The sequence below is a fragment of the Dama dama genome, chromosome 16 (assembly GCF_033118175.1).
Source record: "Dama dama isolate Ldn47 chromosome 16, ASM3311817v1, whole genome shotgun sequence".
NCBI lineage: Eukaryota > Metazoa > Chordata > Mammalia > Artiodactyla > Cervidae > Dama > Dama dama.
In genome coordinates this window covers 41,332,161-41,349,741 of record NC_083696.1, presented here as the reverse complement: position 1 = coordinate 41,349,741, position 17,581 = coordinate 41,332,161, and the positions used below count along the sequence as shown (strand labels likewise).

The 17,581-nt window shown below is 54.9% G+C and overlaps 1 protein-coding gene across 2 annotated transcripts in view; it reads left to right on the top strand.

Annotated features, from left to right (window-relative positions):
- Positions 1–1,115: 1,115 nt before the first annotated feature.
- Positions 1,116–17,581, top strand: part of BMP1 (bone morphogenetic protein 1) — a 45,738-nt gene continuing 29,272 nt past the window's right edge. The window contains exons 1-8 of one of the 2 annotated variants that reach the window (XM_061163926.1): positions 1,116–1,274; positions 9,424–9,537; positions 12,790–12,960; positions 13,154–13,271; positions 13,573–13,751; positions 14,473–14,578; positions 16,234–16,358; positions 16,866–16,981. In XM_061163926.1, coding sequence (XP_061019909.1) covers positions 1,121–1,274; positions 9,424–9,537; positions 12,790–12,960; positions 13,154–13,271; positions 13,573–13,751; positions 14,473–14,578; positions 16,234–16,358; positions 16,866–16,981 — 1,083 coding nt within the window. In that variant the 5' untranslated portion in view covers positions 1,116–1,120. Of the gene's footprint in view, positions 1,275–9,423; positions 9,547–12,789; positions 12,961–13,153; positions 13,272–13,572; positions 13,752–14,472; positions 14,579–16,233; positions 16,359–16,865; positions 16,982–17,581 lie in introns of both variants that reach the window. The other variant, XM_061163925.1, reaches the window with a different exon arrangement.

Sequence of the window (17,581 nt, the reverse complement as noted above, 5' to 3'; positions counted from 1 at the left end):
GGAAGGTTCACAAACACCCACTCCGTTCCTTCCCCCTCACATAATAAACAGTGTTTCTTTGCTTCCCAGGGCCTCAGGAAGCCCCAAAGGGACAGCAAAGATCCAGGAGCAAAGGGGTCTTGTGCAGACTGGCAGGAAGCAGATCCTGTCGACTCCACTGGGACTGGCCCTGGAGAAATGGGAGCTGTGGGGAGAGGTGGGCAGAGGAGAAGCAGCCCCTAGGGCCCAAGGGGGCTCCTACCATCAAACATTAAAGCATCCTGATTGCAAAACGAAGGGTGTACCTCGTCTGTCCTCTCACAGCCCCGCTTTGGTGGGGGCCGGCCAGGGGATGGCTAGAGCCTTGGGGGCGCCAAGCCGGCTTTCCCGTTCTCCCCCATCCCGGGGTGAGGAGACTGGGGAGCAATCCGCGGGCTCCAGGCGCCCTCCAGTGGCGTCTCCCGAGGGAGGGAGCGAGACGGAGACGGCGAGAGACCGAAGGACCGAACTAGAGGGACAGGGACCGAGATGGGCGAGAGCGAGGGTCCAAGGACCCGAGAGAGCGACAGCCGCAGGCGGGGAGACGCAGCCCGAGACGAGGGGGGCCCAGAGCGGGGCGGAGGCTGCACGGTCGACCCGACGGCGTGTCCGGAGGCCCAGGAGGGGGCTCGGGCCGGACACCCCGGGCACGGGCGCCCCTTCCCCGGCCCCGCCGCCTCGCGCTCCGCGCCGCGGGAGCCCCCTCCAGGCCGGCCGGTTCCGTGCCCTCCCCGCCTCCGGCTGGCTCGCGTCCCGGCCCGGCCGATCTCCGTCCCGGCCCCGAGGGGGGCCGAGCTCCAGGCGAAAACCCGCCCTCCAGCGAGCTCATTTCCCTAAAGAGGGGGAGAGGGAGGGAGGGAGAGAAGGAAAGAGACGGAAAGAAGGGAAGGGAGAGCGGAGAAGCCGGGCCGGAGAGGGGGCGGGAGACAGGAAGGAGGGGGGGCGAGCAGAGGGAAGGGGAAGAGGTGGGAGAGCGGGGGGAGAGCGGCCGGCCGGGAGCGCCCTCCCCTCGCCGCCAGTCCTCCGCTTCCCCCTCGCCCGCTCCCGCGTCCGGGCGCGCCCCGCCGCCGCCGCCGCCGCCGCCGCCGCCGCGCCCGCCAGCATGCCCGGCGTGGCCCGCCCGCCGCTGCCGCTGCTGCTCTGGCTGCTGCTGCTAGCGCGCCCCGGCCGGCCGCTCGACCTGGCCGACTACACCTATGACCTGGGGGAGGAGGACGACGCAGAGCCCCTCAACTACAAAGACCCCTGCAAGGCGGGTAGGTGCCCCCACCCCGCCGGTCGGGCCCCGGGGCGCCAGGGCCGAACGCGGGCGGCCCGGGGCCCGGAGGGAGGCGCCGGCTGCTTGAGGGTTCGGGGGAGGACAGTCCGGTGTGGGAAGCCGGGAGCTGCCTGGTTGGCAATGCAGTGGGGAACAAAAGAAAGAGGGAGAGAGTGGGGGGGTGGCTGGGGGAATTTTAGGGACTGAAGTTTTGCTGCGATTGGTATGAGCTGCCCAGTGGCTACCTCTGGTGTGACCCCAGAAGGGTTCCTCCCGGGATACCGGGAGGAAACCTGTAGCCAAGGAGGCTTTTCCTTCTACTGGAAACTTTTCCGGCCAAACTCCTCTGTGTGTGTGTGTGTGTGTGTGTGTGTGTGTGTGCACACGCAGTTTTCCCTTCTGCCAGATCCGGGGCTCCAGCATACTGGTGTTTTCCATCCTGTCTGTCTGGGCTGCCCTAGCCGCCGCACATCTGTCCGGCTGGGTTCCGGGAGGCCTCCATCCCCAGGAAGCAGGTCTCCTGAGAAACCCCCCCCACACACCCAGCCCAAGTGGAAGAAAAGTTTTTTTTCAAGGGATCCTCTGAGATCATGCCCCCTGGGGATCCCATTTCCCCACCAGCAGCAGCAGTTTAGTGAGACCTCAGAGACAGCTGTCAAAAGTCAGAGAAGCCAGCTCAGGACTGGGACTGACTTCTGTCCCTGTGTGCCAGAGGCCCCTGCCCAGGCCAAGTGGTGGTGGAAAGGGGGAAAAACGAAACTCAGATACTGTGTATCAGCTCTCTCCATCCTGCAGACACTGGAGGTTAATGAGCCCAGGTCAGGGCCCCGGAGGGTGTGTGTGTGTGTGTGTGTGTGTGTGTGTGTGTGTTCTTTGTCCATGAAGACCTGGTGTAACCCCTTCACTCCTGCTGGGCCCAGAGGGATTCCCCTCCTGCCCCCCCACCAGAGTGACCAGATGGTCTTGCACTCCAGCCGTTTGCATGATCAGATGACCCTGAACAGGCTGCCAGGGACAAGATAAGACACAGGGCATAAGATAGCAGAACCTTTCCTCGACTTCCAGCCTCTGATTTCAGACTGTCTCCAAATAGTCAGGGCCAGGGGAATGACTCGGGGTACTTGGAATTCTAGACATACCTGTGGGTGACACGAGAGACTGGAGGTCAGGTTGCTCTGGTTCTGACCCAGGGGACCCCTCTCTGGGTGATGGAGCAGAACGAACTGCAGGCATAAGGGACCTTCCAGGGGGAGGAGGAGAAGCCAAACCCTCACTCAGCCCTTCCTCCTCCACGCCTGCTGGGCTGTGAGCAAACCAGACGTTAGCCTCCATCTTTCTCACTGGGCTTGGGATGGACATAAGGCTAAGTGGCCAGAGTGTGGGCTTTGCAGGCAGGCAGACATAGCTCTCAATCCTGGACCCACAACTCATTAGCTGTAGCATCTTGGGAACAGTAATTATCATCTCTGGACTTCGCTTTTCTCACCTGTAAAATGGAACTGATAATACATTTCTCCGTAGAGTTGGTGGTAAAGATTAAATGTGAGAACACATGTAAAATGCATCTTAGAGCTTAACACTCAGGAAACACTAAATAAATGTTGGTGGCTTACCCCCTGTTTTCTCGCACACTGACTTCATTTTTTTTTTTTTTCTGAGCAAATAGGCTTGGTTTTCAGGAAAAGAGAATATCTTCCTAATCCCGTCCTGTGTCATTTATTCATTCAACTGGCCTGCATTTGGACTTCCCTGGTGTCTCAGACAGTAAAGGATCTGCCTGCAATGCAGGAGACCTGGGTTTGACCCCTGGGTGGGGAAGATCCCCTGGAGATGGGAATGGCTACCCTTCCAGTATTCTTGCCTGGAGAATTCCATTACGGAAAGGTACCAGGCCATCAGGCTTGATGTTGTGAGAGATAGAATTATAAGCCAGACTCCCTGCCCTCAAAGTGCTTACAGTCCAGAGGGGGCACAGGACACCTGTGGATGAACCAACTGCACAAACCAAGATGTCTTACGTGCCACCTTTGAGGGAAAGCCCTTAAAGGCTCAAAGAGCTTCTTGCCCCATGGTAGTGGTGCTGGCAGAGAAACAGTGATCACAGTACACCGGGAAGGTTTGGGAGATCTTCATGGAGAAATAGAGCTGGACAAGGCCTTAAGGAATAGGAAGGAAGCCAGGCTGATGTATTTCACTACCAGTTGGAAATTGGAGCAATTTTTTGGAGCAGCGGAGGTTCAGGGCTCCATCCCAGTCTCAGATTTCATGCTGGCTGGGTGGGGCTAGCTGAGTTGGAACTTCAAACGAAGGCTTTGGAGCAAGTTCTCCACTAGGGTGAAGTGAGGCTCGTGGGGAGCTGGGCCAGGCCGAGGGGTGGCCAGGAGAGCCTGACAAGGCCAAGACTTGGGGTCAGGGCAGGCTTCCCTCCTCAGTGTGACTGGTACAGCCCCTCCTCCCTCCTGCCTGACTCCTAAGACCCCATATCAGCACCCTTGGGCCTCAGGTCCCCAGATTCTTTCCTCTGTTTGTGTTAACTTCTCCTGCCTGCCGTCACCTCTTGCCCCAGCTGAGCCCTGACCTCCAGATGCTGGTGGCAGATGGTGTCTGTCTTGACTTCCTTTGAATGCACCTGGCTGTACCTGCTTGATGCTCTCCAGCTCTCTTCTCTTCCCTCTCCTTCTTCTGACTGTCAAGAGTTATGGTTACTGTTGGCAGTAAGGACAGAATTAAGACCCTTGAGACCCTGGAGAGGTTCTGGCAAGACCACAGCAAAGGGCAGGAAGCCAAAATAGCCTGTGTGTGCTCAGAGCTGTTTCCACCAAGCCCTCTTTTTCTCTCCCGGGGAGATTGCGACTCAGCCCTCATTTTTTGTACGCTAGGATGCCAAACCATCAAGGAAATCGTTTCCCAAGATTCCCAGTTCCTTCTGGCCGCTCCAGATGACTCAGGGCTCTGGGAGAGACCATAGAGGCAAGAATTGGGACGCAGCTGCTCCATTCAGCAGAGAAGCCCACAGGATGCTCCCGAGCCAGCAGGGACCTTAATTCTGCCTCAGTTGGCAGCTCAGAGATGTGCTGTGGGGAGACCAGGTGGTCTAGTAGCTCACCATCCTTATCCCAGGGGCTTTGTAACCCAGATTTGGACTTCACAGGGCCTCAGAGGACTAGATTATAGGCTCTGGAGGTTGAGAAGCAATTCCTTCTCCTGCCAGACCACTTTCCCCCCTCCAGACATGCTGTATGAGTCACCCACCCACCTATACCCCTGCTCCATGAGTCACCTTCTCTTTTGGTGCCCCAAGGGAGGAGGAAAAGGCTTATAATCTCCCTGGACTCGGGATGAACAGGGAAACAATGGGACTCTCCTGGAAGAAGCAGCTCTCAGAAATTCTAGTTTCTCCAGGGATTTTGGGAGAAGATATTGGGGGAGGAGGGGACGTAGTAGAGTGCATCACTAAAGACCTCCTAAGGATAGCCGAGGGATTCAGCTACTCTCCCTTTCGCTTCTCCTCTTCACTTCTGAAGGCACCCCTCTCCTTCAGTGAGGGGGTGTAGCCTGTGAAATGGGGTGTGCACATACAGTTCTTTGTGTATCTGAAAACACTGGGGCTTGCACAGGGAAGCAGTGAGTGTGTTTTTACACGTCTGTGGGTGTGTCCCTGCTTTATGGGCAAGTCTATTCAGCTGTGCATGTGGATACTCCTGAGTACACGTGTATGTGCAAATATGCCCCTGTGTGTAAATGTATGCCTGTGATTAAGTATGTGCAAACACTTGCAGGGGGGCTTCGCAAGTGACACTAGTGGTAAAGAATCTGTCTGCAATGCAGGAGACCTGGGTTTGATCCCTGGGTGGGGAAGATCCCCTGGAGGAGGAAATAGCAACCCACTTCAGTATTCTTGCCTGGGGAAATTCCATTGACAGAGGAGCCTGGTGGGCTACTATCCATGGTGCCAGAAAGTGTCAGACATGACTGAGCGACTAAACACACACACAAACACTTGCAGGAGCTTGAGTATGTCCTCCCCCAGCTAGAAGCTTGCTAGAAGCCTGCATTTATGTGATGGGTGGGACCTGTAGAGGACGCCTGTACACACCAGCCAGGCTCCTCTCCGTCCTTCCAAAAAGGCAGGGACTCTGCGGAGTCCCAAGGCCAACTGAAGGATGTGTGCAAAGGATGCAGCTTGATGTCTCTCATCTCCTGCTTGAGGACTGGCTCTGGAGCATTCATAAATGCTCCTGGCTGAGTTAAAGCCTGAAAACAACAAAACGTTTGATTCCATGTTGAAAACAACTACTATTCTGACCTTGACCCTTCCTTCTGGGTGAGGAGGGGCTTCCTGGACTCTTCAGAATCCAGTTTCCCTCACTGCCCTGGAGGGCATTGCACATAGTCAGGGCCTTCAACCCGTGGCCATAAGGCTCTTCTGCCCATCCCATCAACCCTCCCCCCTCAGTTCCCACGCATTCTTCAGTCATGACATTCACACCACTGGGCGCTGCTGACAGTGAGTGCTCCACTTCTAGCCTAGCCCAGGGCCTCTAGCCTAGCCCAGGACTGGTCCTGCCTTCTGCTCACCTAGCCCTCCACACTGCCTTGCTCCTGCACGCCAGCACAGTTCTGTGGCCTCTGTACTTGGAATTAAAGGTTCTGCTTTTCAGGGGCTTCACTGAGCCCAGAAGCCTGTGTGGGTGAAAACTGTATGGCCTTGAAAGTAGAGAGCTGACCTTGAGACCATGGGGCTATTATTGGGGTGATATTAACAGTGATCATTTAGTGGGTGCTTACTATGCTCCAGGCTTTGGGCTGGATGCTTTCTTTACATGCTTTATTTTGTGCAGTTATCCTGGGAGACAGATTCTTTTATTAGCTCCTTTTTTATGTAGGGGAAAATTGAGATTTAGAAGAATTTTTGTGACTTGTCAGTGAGAAGTAGTCACGCAGATTCGAAGCAGACCTGTCTGACTCCAAAGACCTTGTTCTTTGCTGCCATGTCTGAAGATGAGTTTAAATATCCAGTCACATTGAATCCTTGTGATGCCTATAGGTGTGAGCCTGGGGGTACAGTGTCTGTGCAGAGGTGCAAAGAGAGCCGAGGTGTAGGGGCATTCACGTGGCACTGGGTGTGTGTGAACTTTAGCACACAGGACTCACCACCACCTCTGTGGGGTCTATCTCCCATCCCATGTCCTTGCTCAGACCACCCTTGTATGTCAGCTGAGAAGCACCTTGTATTGCTATCCCATCAGTTGCTGAGCCAAGGCCACCAAGGGTGATGTTTTCAGTAAGAAAATCTTTCCCATGTGGAGGAAGAAATTCTGGGCCACTTACCAGTTGGTGACCTTGGCCAAGTCGTTTCCCGTCTCACATTCAAGTGTTCTGATCTCTCAAGTCAGGGCTGGCGTGAGCATGCGTGCTAAGTCACTATAGTCATGTCCGACTCTTTGCAACCCCATGGACTGTAGCCCGCCAAGCTCCTCTATCCATGGGAATCTCCAGGCAAGAATACTGAAGTGGGTTGCCATGCCCTCCTTCATGGGATCTTCCCAGCCCAGGAGTTGAACCTGCGTCTCCTGTGGCTCTTGCATTGTAGGCAGATTCTTTACCACCGAGCCACCGGGGAAGGCCTGCTCAAGTCAGGGAGGAGGGCTCAAATCTAACCACTAGGTTATTTCTCTAAGAGTTTGTAATGGGATGCTCCTTGGCAACTGTATGGCTGGAGTTTGGCTTATTGGGCATATCCCTGGTGGGCCAGGATTAATGAATTCATTAATGTGAGAGCACTTCGTCAACAGGAAAGCGCAAGGCAAATTTCAACAGATATTTACTAAGGTGTCATTATTGCTACTATTACTGGCTTAACGGGTTTGGAACTTGCAGTTGGTTTGTGTGTGTTGGAGCTTCTGCATGTGTGTTTTAGGACTGTCTGTGATGTGTATATTTTTTGGTGGATGTGTGTTTCAGAATGAGTATTTTTGTGTATATGTATTTAGAATATGGGGCTTGCCTGGTGGCTCACTGGGAAAGAATCTGCCTGCCAGTGCAGGAGGTGGAAGGTGGAAGATCCCCTGGAGAAGGAAATGGCAACCCACATCAGTGTTCCTGCCTGGGAAATCCCATGGACAGAGGAGCCTGGCGGGCTGCAGTCCATGGGGTCGCAAATGAGTCAGACATGATTTAGCAACTAAAGAAACAATTTGGAATGTGGGTTCTCCAAGCTGACAAACTCGAGTGCAGTGAGCACTGGACTGGGAATTGGGAGGCCTGAGGTATAAATTCAGCCTTGGTGGTGACTAGCAGCATGATCTCCATTAAATCATCGCCCTTCTGGGCCTCAGTTTCCACATCTGTAAAATGGGACACTGGCCTAGACAACTGCTAAAGTCACTCCACGTTCTGCCAGGCAGCTCCAGGTCACACCTGTCGAAGAGTGAGTGTCTGTCGGCACATGTTTGCAAGCCTGAAGTATGTCAGCATGACACTTCACTTGAACAAATGTATGTCGAGTGCCTCCCACCACCAGAAGGGGTGGTGTGGGTGCTGCCCGTGTGTGCAGGAATGTCTCTGTGACTTTTCTAGCTCTTGTTTTGGATGGCACAGGTGTGGATGTCACTGTGAGTCTGGTGGAGCACTGGCTTATGTGTGTGACGCTGTGGTGATGACTAGGGGGGTGTGTGTGTGTGTCCACCCAGCGGGCCAGCTGGTGAGGAAAAACCTGTGTGCAGGGCCTCAAGGTTAGAACAGTTTGTGTAACGCTGCCGGCCAGGCCTCTGTAGCACTGGGATGAGAAGCAGATGTCGCTGTGGGTGGATCTGCGGGAGGCTGCTCTCTGCGCCACCTCCAGCGCCCCTCCTGCCCCCCACCCCCGGCAGCCCGGCGTGAAGCCTGCATCTGAGCACCTTCCAAAGAACTTTCCAAAGGGCTCAGCTCCCCCTGTATTTCTCAGAAAGTGGACCGTTTAGTCCATCCCTCTGGAAACCTCGTGAAAAGATGTTCAGCATCACTCATTATTAGAGAAACGCAAATCAAAACCACAGTGAGGTGTCATCTCACTCCAGTCAGCATGGGCGTCATCAGAAAGTCTACAAACAATAACTGCTGGAGAGGGTGTGAAAAAAGGGAACCCTCCTACACTGTTGGTGGGAATGCATACTGGTACTGCCACTATGGAGAACAGTGTGGAGATTCCTTAAAATAAGTTGGGAATAGAACTGCCTTATGACCCAGCAATCCCACTGCTGGGCATACACCCCTCAGGAAACTTCTCCCCACAGCACCAGAAATCAAAACGCCCTGGGGTGGGGGACACTTTTTCGCCCAGATCTTTGAGACTCAGAACTGGAATCCCTGTTAAACCTTTTCCTCCAAGTCCATCAGGTGTCCTGACTTCCCTACCACACTTACCTGCTCCCATTTTTATTCATAGGGTCCCCCTCAGTGTAATTGAAATGGCAATTGTTAAGTAAATTCCACATCCCCAGCACAATGCCAAGGTTATGGACCCCCAAAGTAGATACTCTGTCCTCTTAATGCCTTTGATTTTGTTGGTAATACCCGTCCCTCCCTGGAATTCTCCACCTCTGTTTTTGTTTACTTGTATATCTTTGAAAGTCAGTTTCCGACAGGCGAGTGGGGACCACTTCTGTCTTGCTAATCACCAGAGTAGCACCTGGCCCGCAGTAGGTTCTTACTGTGTGCTCAGACTCTTAGTGACCCCATGGACTATAGCCCACCAGGCTCCTCTGCCCGTGGGAGTCTCCAGGCCAGAATATTGGAGTGGGTTGCCATTTCCTCCTCCAGGGGATTTTCCTGACCCGGGATCCAACCCCCATCTACATCTCCTGCTTTGCAGGTGGATTCTTTACTGTTGAGACATTACTAGGCATTTGCTAAAGAATGATGGAATACATGAAATGACCCTGTCTTTGAGGAGTCTGGTGGGGCTGAGCATCAGCTTTGATGAGATTTCAACTGAAAAATGAGCTTGAGCTTCCCAAAAGATCCTCAAAGCTGGACCCCCACTACTCCTTTTCCTTAGAAGGCATTTGAGGATTACAGTTGCGGTGAGGGCCAGGGGCGGTGGCCACGGGGTCAGGCTGTCAGTGCTTCACAAGGGGACTGATTCTCCCGGCCTCTTCTCTCTCCAGCTGCCTTCCTTGGGGACATCGCCCTGGATGAGGAGGACTTGAGGGCCTTCCAAGTGCAGCAGGCTGCGGATCTCAGACAGCGTGCAACCCGCAGATCTTCCATCAAAGCTGCAGGTACACTCGGTACGGGCCAGCCCTTCTCTGTCCCAGAAACGGGTTCCAGAACTGGAGAAACAGGGAACCCCTCTGTTCTCAGCCAGGCCGTCCCAGGACAGAGGTGGTGAACTTGAATCCAGCGTAAGGGCTTGTCTTCTCCTAGTGTATCTTTATCCCTTCCCCAGTGCAGTGGCAAGTGTAGATATACCCAGAAGCTAAGCACCCATGTTGTTTTTGCTTACAGCTTATGAAGTATTTTCAAAAGCATTATCTAACTTGACTGTCCCCAGCCACCTTCAAAGGTAGGTCAGGACAACTCCCACTTTACAGACACAGATCTTCCTCATCTTATGATTGGGCTGAAAGTGTGAAAAAGTCAAAGTGTTAGTTGCTCAGTAGTGTCCAACTCTTTGCAACCCCATGGACTGCAGCCCCGCCAGGCTCTTCTGTCATGGAATTCTCCAGGCAAGAATACTGGAGTGGGTAGATATTCCCTCCTCTGGGGGACCTTCCCGACCCAGGGATCGAACCCGAGTCTCCTGAATTGCTGGCAGATTCTTTACTGTCTGAGCCAAGATGGGGTGCATCCTGATAAACCCATCATAAATTGAAAATAGCTTAAGTTGAAAATGCTTTTAATATGCCTAATCTGCTGAACATCATAGCTCAGCCTAGCCTACCTTAAAGGTGATCAGGACACTTACAGACACCTATTATTGGGCAAAATCATCTTAACACAAAGCCTATTTTATAATAACATGATGAATCCCTCATATAATTATTGAATACTGTCCTGAAAGTAAAAAATAGAATGATGCTCTGGGTACAGAATGGGTGCAAGTATGTGGGTTGTTTCCCGGCACGATGGTGTGGCTGGTGGGGAGCTGCAGCCTGCTGCCACTTGCCCAGCATCTTAGGAGAGGATACTGCCTATCACTATCAGGAAACTTAAAATACAAACTTTGAAGTACAGTTTCTCCTGAGTGTGGATCACTTTCGTCCCATCATAAAGTCAAAACACTGTAAGTCAAACCATCATAAATCAGAGACTGTCTGTACAGAAACCAAGAGTCACAGAGGTAAGGTGACTTGCTCAAGATCCCAGAGCTAGTCAGTGTCGGAACTGGGACAGGAACCCAAGCCTTCACACTCTAAATCCAAAGTTCTTTGCTCAACACCACAGTTCCTCCTGGCCTCTCCTCCTGCTCCCATTTTGCAAGCCTCTACGCATCCTTCCAGAGAAGACAATGGCACCCCACTCCAGTACTCTTGCCTGGAAAATCCCATGGACAGAGGAGCCTGGTAGGCTGCAGTCCATGAGGTCGCTAAGAGTCGAACACGACTGAGCGACTTCACTTTCACTTTTCACTTTCATGCGCTGGAGAAGGAAATGGCAACCCACTCCAGTGTTCTTGCCTGGAGAATCCCAGGGACGGGGGATCCTGGTGGGCTGCCGTCTATAGGGTCGCACAGAGTCGGACACGACTGAAGTGACTTAGCTGTAGCAGCACGCATCCTTCATGGCCCATCTCAAGAGCTTCTCTTGGGAATCTTCCCTGATCATCTCCCAGGCATGACCAGGCCACCATTTGCTGTGCTCTCTCTGCTCCGGGCTTATACTATTAGCATCTCACAAGTTGAATCACACTGCAGTGACTTGTTTATACTTCTCTCTCCCCAGCTGGACTTGAAGCTCTTCAAGGTCAGGGGTGGGTCCAAGCACCTCCCAGCCAGCCTGGCACTTGTGAATGGGGGAGGGGAGGGTGGGATTGAGGCTCTGGGCTCTTTTAGTTCTTTCCAGCCTTCTCACTGCTCTGCAATATGGTCCTGCTCACAGATAACCCTCCCCTTGCCAAAGTGGGGGATTCTCACGTGGGGCCTGTTCTGGGCACACTCTGGTGGTGCTGGGTAGTTGTCCAGTCTGCATGAGGGAGGATCTTCGCTGGGGCAGTCCATGGAGTAAAGGTCAAACTATGCTGGCATTGGAGGGTGACCTGGTAGCCTGATAACTGGCAAGGCTTATTTGACCTTAGTGGGGGGACTAGGAGACATGGGATAAGGGGAAAGACAGGGGAAAGCTGAATGGGGATTCAGATCACCTGTACCTGCCACTTACCATCTGACTTTGGACAAATCTTAGGCTTTAGTTTCCTTATCTATCAAATGTAGGTAGTGACACTTGCCCAGTCCAGCCTGAGAGCTACTGTGTCAAGTGAGGACCTGTACTTGGGAATACTTAAGAAGGCATCAAGTTCTGTATGCTCCACAATTAGGAAGGCTCCTTGGTAGCTCACTCGGTATAGAATCTGCCTGCGATGCATGAGACTCAGGTTTGATCCCCGGGTGGGGAAGACCCCCTGGAGGAGGGCACAGCAACCCACTCCAGTGTTCTTGCCTGGAGAATTCCATGGACAGAGGAGCCTGGTGAGCTGCAGTCCATGGGGTTACATAGAGTCAGATGTGATTGAGCGACTAACACTTTCATTAGCTGAGCAGGAATGTTTCCTAGTCTCAGGTTCCCTGTAGGTCCAGGGAAACGAGTACACCACTCTTCTCTTATTACTTGTAGTCTATTCTTATTGTTCATGGTAGTTACAGTTTATAGTTATAAAGTTATAACTATAACCTTAGAGTTATTCCATAAAGTCACTGCAAACACTGAATTAGTGAATTCTGAGCCATTACTCTTATGAGAAATACAAGGTTAATTTCCTACAAGCCTCTGGTCACATTTTCATCAACTTGTTAACACACAACCAAGTCATATATGTGTTTCTATCTAAAGACATCTTATTTGCTATATCATTGATTTATTAACACTGAACTCATGGTCAACAGCACTGTAAGTCAAGCCTGAATGAAGATTATCTAACACAGGTATTTTCCCTATATACATCCCAGCCCTCTTGCACTTGGGAGTTAGAGGGAGAGTCATTTTAGACAGTGAAATCACCAAGAAAAGGCATAAAAATGCAAAAAAAAAATGTGGCGCTAACTAGATTATGAAAAAGATACTTACCTACAGAGTGAGCTGAAACAGCCTGTCCCCTTGTTCAGGCTCAGCCCGGATCATGTACATTGTGTGACTCAGGTTTTCCGCTGCTGTGTGCATCCCAGCCAGAGACCATGAACGGACTGATGGTCTTGATTTGGGGGGGTTTACAGATTGTAGTGAGTGGGCAGGCACAGAACCCCTAGACAATGAGGATCGGTTGTCATTTGCTTCCCCCTGCCCTTCATGCCCTTGCTACCAATGGCTTCCTTTTTCAGTTTCAGGAAACTCCTCTACCCTCAACAGCCAGAACACCAGTACGAAGCCCCCCAGGAGAAGCCATGGGAGATGGAGAAGCCGGTCCCGGAGCCGGCGGGCAGCCACGTCCAGACCAGAGCGGGTGTGGCCGGATGGAGTCATCCCCTTTGTCATTGGGGGCAACTTCACTGGTGAGCATGATGGTGCCGGCAGTTGGGGGTGGGGCCCTCGGGCGGCCTGCACCCCACCCCGGCCTCGGGGTGGCCCTCTCCTGCGTGGTGGTGAGTTGTGCCTTCTGCCTGTCCGATGAATGGCTGACTCTTCAGCAGAGGGTGGAGGCGAGCCCACCTGGACACTGACAGCCTGGCCTCCCTTGTCCCGCAGGCAGCCAGAGGGCAGTCTTCCGGCAGGCCATGAGGCACTGGGAGAAGCATACCTGCGTCACCTTCTTGGAACGCACGGACGAGGACAGCTACATCGTGTTCACCTACCGCCCCTGCGGGTGAGCAGGGGCCCCTGGGCGCTGTACCCTCAGCCATCGCCCCAGCCGGTGTTCGGTCCTGGGCACTGCAGCCGTCGCCCCGGGCACGGCCTGGGTCATCTGTCCCCTCCCACCGTGGGGGCATCTCCCCAGGAGCTGCCCCGGATGTGGCTCAGACCCCAGCACACAGCCCGGGCATCCCGCCCTCGGGCCCCTCCTCCACCCCTCTGCTCCTTGGCCCCCCTGGCAACCACGCCCGGCCCCTGAGTGGATGCACTCCCCCAGCTCGGGACCGCCCCCCTGAGCTGGCCCCGCCCTCCAGGTGCTGCTCCTACGTGGGCCGCCGTGGCGGGGGCCCCCAGGCCATCTCCATCGGCAAGAACTGTGACAAGTTTGGCATCGTGGTCCACGAGCTGGGTCACGTCATCGGCTTCTGGCACGAGCACACGCGACCCGACCGAGACCGCCACGTCTCCATCGTGCGCGAGAACATCCAGCCAGGTACAGACCTCTGCCTGCCCGTCCACGGTCCCTGGTCAGGGTGGGCGCTGCCCCCTCAAGCCATCATCTTTGCTCAACGTGGTATTACAGTCCCAGCCCTGCCTGAGGTCCAAACCCTTCCCCGGAAGCGTCTTCTCTGGGTCAGTAGCAGCTAAGGGACCACAAATCCGTTGTCAGATGGGGGCCCGGACAGGTCTAGGTCCTGCACTCAGGGCTGCCTGGAGCAGCCAGAACCCACCTGGCCTTCAGGGTGGGGCTTGGGGAGGGGTCAGCCCCTTCTCCATGCTGCCCCAGCCTTTCTCTTCACTTTTACCCAGTCTTCAGCTCTCTGACTATTCTGTCCTCTAAAGGGTTTTTTCTCTCTCCTTTCTCCTTCCTATGCTCTCTCTTCCCTCCCTTCCTGCTTCCTCCCTCTCCTCCCCTCTTCACTGCTCTCATCTCCCCAGTGGTTCTAGAAATGGGCGCCTCCTTCCTATCAGTCCCTTGAGTCATTTCTCCAGCACATCCTCACCCCACCTACACCCTGCTGGACAGACTCTTCTAGAGACCCGCCTCTCCCCCAGGCTTCCCTGGGCCGCTGCCGGACCCCCAGGTAGGGCGTCACCTCTCAAGAGCAGGGAGGACCCCATCCCCACCCTAGAGAGGTAGCTGCAACCCACACAGACCTGCCCCTCCCAGCCCGCCCTCCCCCTCCCACACTCCCTTCTCCTGGTCTTCACAGGGCAGGAGTATAACTTCCTGAAGATGGAGGTCCAGGAGGTTGAGTCCCTGGGGGAGACCTATGATTTTGACAGCATCATGCACTATGCCCGGAACACATTCTCCAGGTGAGAGATGGAGGCCCCCCTCTTCTGGGGCAGCCCAGCCTTGCCCTCGGTAGACCTCCCAGTTTGTACTAACCTGCCCCACTGGGGTCTTCAGTGAGGACAGGAGTGGGCCCCTGGGGGGCTGAGGCTCTGGAACAGAGGACCCATGGGTGCTGCCTGCCCTGCTGTTCTCCTCCACGGTGGGTCGGTGGCAGGACGGGGACTCCCGGGGCCTAGGTTCCTCACCTGGTACTGGGCAAAGTGGGCCCAGGAAGCTGAAACCCAGCTGCTGCCCAGGCACGTGGGATGCCCAGGCCCGGGAGCTGTATCAGCCCGAGGGAGCTGAGTTTTTCCCTCAACCATCCGCCCAAGGGGGCGCATTTCTCTGGTGGGTCTGCCTTTTTGCAATTGGCTGATCTGTACAAAGGCTGGCTCCTCCCTGGGTCAGCCCCACTCCCTAGCTCAAGAGCACATATACACCTACTCTTTGTCCTAAGCCCAGGCTTCCCAGTAGCTCAGACAGTAAAGAATCCGCCTGCAGTGGGGAAGACCCGGGTTTGATTCCTGGCCTGGGAAGATCCCCTGGAGAAGGGAATGGTAACCAACTCCAGTATTCTTGCCTGGAGGATCCCACGGACAGAGGAGCCTGATGGAGTCAGTTCAGGGAATATTGCAAAGAGTCAGACAGGACTGAGTGAGTAAGCACAGGTTCCCAGAAACCACAGGCAGAACCCCCAGCGGTCTTGGCCCAGCCTCGCCATCCCAGCTTCTCCTCAGCAGAGGCTGGGAATCAGCCCCTCCCCCCTCAGGCTTTCCCTCCCCCGCCACGCCTGGCCTTTCCCATGCCTGGCTCTGCCTCTTCCTCCATCTCTGCCCTCCCAGGCACTGGCCCTTCCCCTCTCCTCAGTCGCTCCTTCTAGACCCTCTCTTCCTGCCTCCAGACCTGAGGGAATAGACCAAGGAAGGGTGGTGAGGTCACCCCAGCCCCCACCCACAGACCACCCATTTCCCACCAATCCCACCCCAGTTCCTGCTGAGGTCCACCCAGCTGGGTGTGAGTCAGGGGCCCTGGGGAGGCGGAGGGCTGCCTGCTCTCCCTGCATTCTGATCTTCCCAGATGGAAACACCCGTGACCCAGCAGGCAGGACCTGGGTGGACAGGAGACACGATGGATCAGGAGCTGTGGGGGCTGTCTCGGGGTCTGGTCTGGCCACAGTGGAGCCTGCCCTTTGGCCTTGTCCCTGGTGCCATCAGGAAGGGCGAAGGGCTGGCCCTGTGTAGTCCTGGGAGAGGTGTCGGCAGGGCTGATAACAGCACAAGGGGCCTCAGGAGCAGGGCTGAGACACGGCTGACAAGGGGGTCTGAGGTCTCCCAGGGTTGGGAGGTGGACCAGACGGAGCCGGGGCACGGGTGGGTCCCCAGGGCCTCCTTGGTCTGTGTTCTCGACCTCCCAAGTCTTCCCGGGGCTCCCCCAGGCCCTGTGGCGTGGCTGCCACGGAGCAGGGTGGCAGCTGGTCAGTGGGCAGTGTAATGACAGGGTGAGATGTCTCCACCCGTCCCCGACCCTGCTGAGGAATGTCTGGGCTCTGGCAGGGTCGTGACCTTGGGTGCATGCAGGCGAGCTGCCCTACTTCCGTTCGATTCTCACCCCGGGCTGGGCTTCTCCTCCTCTCCAGGGGCATCTTTCTGGACACCATCGTTCCCAAGTACGAGGTGAATGGGGTGAAGCCCCCCATCGGCCAGAGGACACGACTCAGCAAGGGAGACATTGCCCAGGCCCGCAAGCTCTACAAGTGCCCAGGTCAGGGCAGGGGCAGGGTGGTGTGCAGGGTGGGCCCTGGGGCCGAGAAGGTTGAAGCTGTGAGACTTACAAAAGTCGGGGGCAGCCTGGTTTCTGGGGAGGGGGCACCCAGGTAGGGGCAGTGTTCAAGTTACAGACCCAAACTGAAGCTCAGATCTGGTGGGGAGGTGCCGAGCCACCCACCTTCTGAGGGTCTCTGAGAGTGAGGGGCAGTGGGGGGGGGAGGGGGGAACCATGTGGAGCAATTCCCAGGAAGTGAGACAGAGTGAGGCCCTCCCAAGGAGCTTGACCTTAACTCTGGAAGCCTTGTTGCCTTGACAACAGGGCATCCCTGGCACTAGGTAGGAAAAGAGGAGAAGGAGGTGGATCTTAAAGGAACAGAACCATCCCAGACTCTTTCCTCTGCTCAACCATTCTCCTGGCCCCCAGAGGGCACCAGGGCTCAGAACGAGAAGCCAGAAGGTTGGGGCTGCAGCAAGCAATCTGATCATTTCCTTTTCTTGACAGCCTGTGGAGAGACCCTGCAGGACAGTACAGGCAACTTCTCCTCCCCCGAGTACCCCAACGGCTACTCTGCCCACATGCACTGTGTATGGCGCATCTCGGTCACACCTGGGGAGAAGGTAACTGAACATTGCTTCCTCTGCCAGGACCCCCGAGTAGGAGAGCTGAGTCCTTGTGGCTGTGAGTGACCTGCCTGGGGATTGTACTCATTCACCCCACAGGAGGATGGGAAAGTGTGAAAGTCGCTCAGTCATGTCCGATTCTTTGTGATCCCATGGGCTGTAGCCCGCCAGGCTCCTCTGTCCATGGAATTCTCCAGGCCAGAATAATGGAGTGGGTGGCCATTCCCTGCTCCAGGGGATCTTTCCAACCCAGGGATTGAACCCATGTCTCCCGCATTGTAGGCGGATTCTTTACCATCTGAGCCACTAGGGAAGCCCAGGAGGATGGGAGGCTTCTCCTGATAGTTGTATACAAATGCTAACTCATGAAGAGCATTTACTATGTGCCAGGCATTTTTCTGCTTGCCTCTCAGATCCATTCACAAGCTTTTCTCATGGAGTCTGGACCTCTCACCCACCCTTGGGCCTTCCATGTCCTTCATATTTTTATTGCACCCACAGCTTTTCCGGCTTTATTTCTCTTGATTGGAACTTGGTACTTAATGTTCTAGTGCAGCCATGAGCTGGGTTAAATTTTATTATCAGTCACATTGCTTA